Source organism: Gallinula chloropus, assembly GCF_964237585.1.
Source record: "Gallinula chloropus genome assembly, chromosome: 5".
NCBI lineage: Eukaryota > Metazoa > Chordata > Aves > Gruiformes > Rallidae > Gallinula > Gallinula chloropus.
In genome coordinates, this window is record NC_140090.1 from 68,361,311 (window position 1) to 68,367,532 (window position 6,222).

Genomic DNA, 6,222 nt, shown 5'->3' on the forward strand with positions numbered 1-6,222 from the left:
GCCCATTTCTGCCTGCTTACCTCCGAGTTTCTGCCTCCTTGCCTGTGCATCTGCGTGTGTATCTGCGTGTGTCTCTCTGCACGTCTGCTTGTCCCTTTGTCTGTCTGGCTCCGAGCAGGTGTGTTTGTGTGCATCTTGCTGTGAACGTGCCTGTCCCTGTTCACGTGCCTGTGCGTCCGTCTGTCTCTCCGTCTGTGTGTGACCTTGTCCACCTGCCCTTGTATGCTTGTGTGCTCTTTGTGTGTCCGTACGCCTGTGTCCGTCCTTCCCTAACACCTCCATCCCTCTGTCCTTCCCCCCTCCGCCGCCACAGCCCTTCAGCACCGCGGCGCACGGACAGCTCCCGCCACCTCCTACCGCGGCGGCTCCGGGGACGCACCCGCTCCGCACCGCAACCCGCGCCGCGCACCGCACCGCGCACCGCACCGCGCACCGCACCGCGCTGCGCCCCCTCCCCGCCGGAGCGCCCCTCCCCGCGCCGCGCTCCGCCCCGGGGTACATAAGCGCCGCCGCCGCCGGTCCTGCTCCGCCGCCATGAGCTACAGCGGGGAGCCGGCGGCGCTGGCCGCCTCCTACCGCCACCTCTTCGCGGAAGCCCCGGCGGGCCGCCGGACGCGCCCGGGCGCGGACCCGGGGTCGGTGCGGGAGCGCAGCGCCGAGCCGCGGCGGGCGCGGGCCAGCGAGAAGGAGCAGCTGCAGGGCCTCAACGAGCGCTTCGCCGGCTACATCGAGCGGGTGCGGGCGCTGGAGGAGCGGAACCGGGCGCTGGCTGCGGAGCTAGCGGAGCTGCGGCAGCGGTCGTCCGAGCCGCGCCGGCTGGGGCAGCTGCTGGGCGGGGAGCTGCGCGCCCTGCGCGCCCGCCTGGAGGAAGCGCACGGGGAGCGGGCGCAGGCGGCGCTGGAGCGGGCGCGCCTGGCCGAGGAGACGCACCGGCTGCGGGCGCGCTGCGAGGAGGAGGCGCGGGGCCGCGCCGAGGCGGAGCAGGCGCTGCGGTCCCGGCAGCAAGCGGCCGAGGGGGCCGCCCGCGCCCGCGCCGACCTGGAGCGGCGGGCGGCGGCGCTGCGGGAGGAGCTGGCGGCGCTGCGCAGCGCCCACGCCGAGCAGCTGGCCCAGCTGGGCGCAGCGCTCCGCGCCGCCGCGCCTCCTGCTCCGGCCCCGGCGGGGCGGCCCGACCTGGCGGCTGCGCTGCGGGAGCTGCGCGCCCAGTACGAGGCGCTAGCGGCCCGCAACCTGCAGGCGGCCGAGGACTGGTACCGCGCCCGCTGCGCCCGCCTCCACGAGCGGGCGGCCCGCAGCCAGGAGGCCGTGCGCGCCAGCCGCCGGGAGGCCGGCGAGTGCCGCCGCCAGCTGCAGGCCCGCCTGGCGGAGATGGAGAGCCTGCGCGGCGCCCACCAGTCCCTGGAGAGGCAGCTGCAGGAGCTGGAGGAGCGGCACAGCGCCGAGGCCGCCGGCCTGCAGGTGAGCCGGGCGGCGCCGGGAACCGTCGCCGTCCCCTCCCCGCGCAGGGTCCCCGGCGCCGGGCAGCTCCGCCCCGACGCTCGGTACTGTGCGACACCGAGCATCCTCCTCCCGTGCAACCTGCCCCGGCACTCGATACCTCCATCCCAGCAATCCCACTCCCCCAGAGCTGGGTAGCACCGGGCATCTTCATCCCACGCAGCCCCACCCGGCGCCGTGCAGCACCGGCACCTCCGTCCCACTCCTCGTCCTGTGCAGCGCCGAGCATCTCCGCTGCAGCGCGCTCCATGCCGTGCAGCAGCCCCTCCCGCAGTATCGCGCGGCTCTGGACATCTTGGCACGATGCGGTGTCCTTCCCCACCCTGCACCACACAGCGCCCTCGCTACCCCGCTATCCCGCGCTGTGCTTCACTGCATGCAACATCCCCCTCCAGCCACCAGCACTGTGCAGCACCAACCCCCCTGCCTTGTGCAGTGCCCACCCGCGCCCCCGCAGCACTGCACAGCACCAGGCATCTCTGCCAGCCTTCCTTCCCCCCGGTATACGGTCTCTCTGCCCTGCACAGCAGGTCCTGCCCCACCACAGCATTGCCTGCTGCCCTCACCCTTCATCCATAGGCAGAACCCCAGAGGGCAGGTTTGGGGGGGACAAGCAGGACCAGGACGCTCTCTCAACACCCCCTCCTCACAGAGGACAAAGGTCTCCCTGCATATGGCAGTGCTGTTTGGGGCATCACCCCATCCCTGCCCCAGCCCTTAGGAGTCAGCTCCAAAACTGCCCATGTTTCCCATCCTTATGGGTAATTCCTCGAAGCTGTCTGCCCAGGCTTGGCCCCCAGCCCTGTGGCCTGGCTCTTGGCACCTGCACTGCAGAAACTGGAGCCCTGCAGATGCTGAGGCTGAATCTGCAGTCAGATCCCAGCATTTCTTATGTCCCTTAAAGGACTTGAGTGGTGGACACTGAGTGTTCTGTAGCTCTTATTCCATTACCACAGTATTACCCCATTTTCTAGATACAGGGAAACAGTCATGATTCATAATAAAATAAATCCTGAGATTGTTCTATTATGTGGCTATTAAATGATCTGTGTTTCCTAAATCAAGCTGTTTCCTTCTAAATACTGAAACAACTGCCTTACGTCATACCTGAAGGACGCAGTTACTTCACAGCCAAGTAATGCCTTGTCATTTCCAGGCTCTCTAGAATCTGTGACTGTAGCACCAAGTTGCTCAGCATCTTCCTGAATAGTTGAGGTCTTCTCCAACAAATATTGTGGAAATAGGCAATACACAACATTACCTGTAAAGGCTGAAAGGATTACACACAGTAATCTTCTTAAATAGTCATGATGCTGTGTGAAAAGAGGGATTCTGGGAACACCCTATCAATTAGGGAGAAAAATAATGCAACTGTATTCAACAGGACCATAATTGAAATTGCTTTAGCTACAGCACAGCAACTTTTTACTATGTGACCCTGTGAAGCAACTAAATAATTTCCCTAGCTGCAACCAGTGGGAAAGTATGGAAGTCTCTTAAAACAGAGTATTCCTGTTGCTTGAGCTTTTAAAATGTTTCTATAGACTGCTAAGGCAGGGATGTGCCTTTATACCAGTAGGGTGTCTGGTCATATCTGAACTGTAAGTGAGAGCATATAGTTTGCAATGGTTTGGGGAGGGGGGTTTATTCCACCCTCTGGTAGAGCTGGGGTGTGGAAGAGAGGTAGAGTAGCAAGGATAACCCATTTTTAAAGGGGGAGTGTTTTGCTCGTGCAGGATGCAGGCAGAGAGGAGGAGGCTGTAGGCACAGAGGGTCAGAGCAGCAGAGGTCTCAGTCTGAACAGCAGTGGCATCCATGTGCATCCTGGGGCTTTGCAGCTGGCACCCCAATGGTCTCCTTGAACCCCTTCCCATTGCCCACTCCCACCTCAGAGGCACAGCTCCACGCAGCTCTTCTGCTGTTGGAGGTGGTTGGGGCAGCACAGGTCAAGGCAGGGACTCCAAGGGCAGCCCATAAACGTTCTACAAGGCAGGATGTGTCCAGGTGACCGAGACACCCTGCGCTGCGTTCGGGATGCGGCACTGCCAAGGGGGTAAGCTGGGGCTCATTCTGCCAGGCTCGGTGCAGCTCCCTGCCCTTTGGGCAGCTCCACACCTCGTGCCTGTCCCTGCTCTATGCAGGAGGGAGGTTACACGGGGCACAAAGAGGGGACAGAACAGGGATGGGGACAGGATGGGCATGGTGTGGCAGGACAAAACGCGTTTGCTGGAGCAGAGGAGCTGGAAGCACTTGCAAAGGCCGGGCTGTAGGAGGGGGTGTGGGAGAGCAGGCGTTGGCAATGGCCACGGTAGGACTTTGCAGGGAGGGCTGCTCTGCAAACTGCTTACTCATTCCTTCTCCAGATCAGCTGCTCTGGTGGCACAGTGGGGCGGCTGGCAGCAGGAAGCCTCTGACTTGGAAGATCCCTGTAGCAGGGGGTTTCATTGCTTTCAGGCTGCTGCTTAAGTATCTGGACACAAAAAAAAAACCCAAAACCTTGTTTTCTGGAAAAAAAAAAAAGGGGAAAAAAAAGATTAGTCCCCTTCGTTAGCAGATCTGTCCTCAGACTCCACCACAGCTCTGGGAAACTGGATGTGGCAGCCATGGCAGGGGAAGGTGGGTGAGAAGGACCCCAGAAGGATGTCATGGTCCAGCTGAGCACCCAGCTCTTGCAGTGCAGCACCCTGACTCTGTACCACTCCATACCCCCAGATCCCTATGTCCAGAGCCCCCAGCCTGGAGCTCTGAGGGAGTTTCCAGGAAGGGTGTCAGCCTTCCTCTCCTGGATCAAGCTCTTTCCTCCTGCCCTGGCAACACTAGCTCTCCTTCCATCACCCCAGACACACGTCCCAACCCTTCTTAAGCTCCCTGACAGACCGGTGTTGCCCCTGCCCCATCTCAGAGATCCTGCTGCAGATGTGAAACTATAGAAATCACCAGTGTTTAAAGCCTTCCCCCCTGCACACACTTGCATTCCGTGGCTGGTGCTCTGCCAGCTTCTTCATCCCTGTTAGCTTGAGATATTCTCCTGATGGGATGTGGCATCATGGACCAACTGCCCATTGCAGCTTCTCTGTCTGTGATGGGCAGAGCAGAAAACCTGTGGGAGAGGTCTCTGCTCCAAGCCAGAGCCCTGAGCACCCACCCTTGTCTTTGCAGGACACCATCGGGCAGCTGGAGGATGACCTGCGCAACACCAAGAATGAGATGGCTCGGCACTTGAGGGAGTACCAAGACCTGCTTAATGTCAAGATGGCACTTGATATTGAGATAGCTGCCTACAGGTAAGGCTGCTCTGACCTGGCCTGGCTGCCTCCCAGTCCATACCCCCAACCCTCCCGGGCTATGGTATTTTCAAGGGCCCAGAAAATACCTGGGTACACATTCAAGGAACAACAACACTGTGTTGCTCATCTCCCCTGCCTGGACCTGCCATGCTCCTGCCCAGGGAGCAGCCATGGCTCCATGCCATGTCTTGATCTGGTGCCATGAGCTGCGTCCCCCAGCCATCACAGAAGCAGGTTTTTTTAATGGGGACAGTTGGGGTTGGAAACTTGTGTCTTTTGCAAAGTCCAAGTAGATGCAAAAGGCAGAGTCCCTCTGCTTTGGGGCTTTATTTTCCTGAGGTCTCTGGAGGCAGAAGAGAGAGCTGGTTTCACACACTCCGTATTGCAAGTGACCCAAAAAATGATGAATCAAAGCATATGATTTTGAACCAGTTTCATGGCACGACCTGACCTGAGACAATGTCCACTGCAGGCTGTGGTGATGGCCTGGAGTGCTCAGACTCGCTGGCAGGTCACAGCATGCCCTCAAGCTTTGCAGATGTTTCATGTGAGATGTCCCCAGACTAACCTCTTTCCTTGTGCTGTGCTTGCAGGAAGCTGCTGGAGGGAGAGGAGACCCTCTTCAGCATGGGAAGCACTGGCCTTTCAGCGCTCAATCCCCTCCCCAATCCCACTTACTCATTCCAGCCAGGGGGCTTTAGTTCCTCTACTCTGTCCTTCGAGGAGGAACGAGGAGAGGTTATTAAAGTAACCTCTAAAATATCATCCAGCCGGGCTGAGGTGATTGAGGGGACCTTAAGCTCTGCCAAGAAACGAGGGAGATTAAACCTGCATGGAGGAATCCTTGCAGATGCAAAAATGTAACCCTTGGGACCCCGTCCGTCTCGCATTTGAGGGGGAACAGTCTCCACTCGGCCTTTAAATTGTCCTTCCAGGCACAAAGCCGCACTGGGCTCACAGGAAGCCCCCCTTAGAAACACATCACCCCCCTGGGGACACTGACTGGGTGGCTTCCTCGTGGGTCCCACCTTGCGGAGGCTGAGCTTGGGACATTGCTCCCTTTTAAATGGGGCAGAGGCGCAGGCAGGTAGATAGGTGCATGTCGGTTGTTGTTGTGGTGGCACAGTGGACTCATAGCACCCATCATCCCTCCCCCCTTCCTCCCCCTATGGCAGGCGAGGGGAGCTAGCTGGGACCATTGCTCACCTGGCTCTGGGGAGGGGGTAAGGGAAACAACTCGTTTACTCTAACTAGTTCCTAGGCTGCAGACCTTCATCGACTATCCAAATCCACAAACAGCCAAACTCCTCCCCACTCCCCAAGCCATAGCAGTCCACTTTTAGTCCCAGAAGCACAAAAATAGCCATACTGGACTGTAACCACACTGGATGTCTTGTCTATGAGCCACTGACATTTTAAACTATGAGGAATGTTCTTT

At 59.5% G+C, this 6,222-nt stretch overlaps 1 protein-coding gene across 1 annotated transcript; it reads left to right on the top strand.

Moving 5' to 3' along the window:
* Nucleotides 1-534: 534 nt before the first annotated feature.
* On the top strand, nucleotides 535-5,648 carry INA (internexin neuronal intermediate filament protein alpha; the record flags this gene model as incomplete). The annotated part of the gene is made up of 3 exons (XM_084265293.1): nucleotides 535-1,458; nucleotides 4,657-4,781; nucleotides 5,378-5,648. 3 exons carry the CDS (start codon nucleotides 535-537, stop codon nucleotides 5,646-5,648), a joined length of 1,320 nt encoding a protein of 439 aa, XP_084121419.1.
* Between the last annotated feature and the right edge of the window lie 574 nt (nucleotides 5,649-6,222).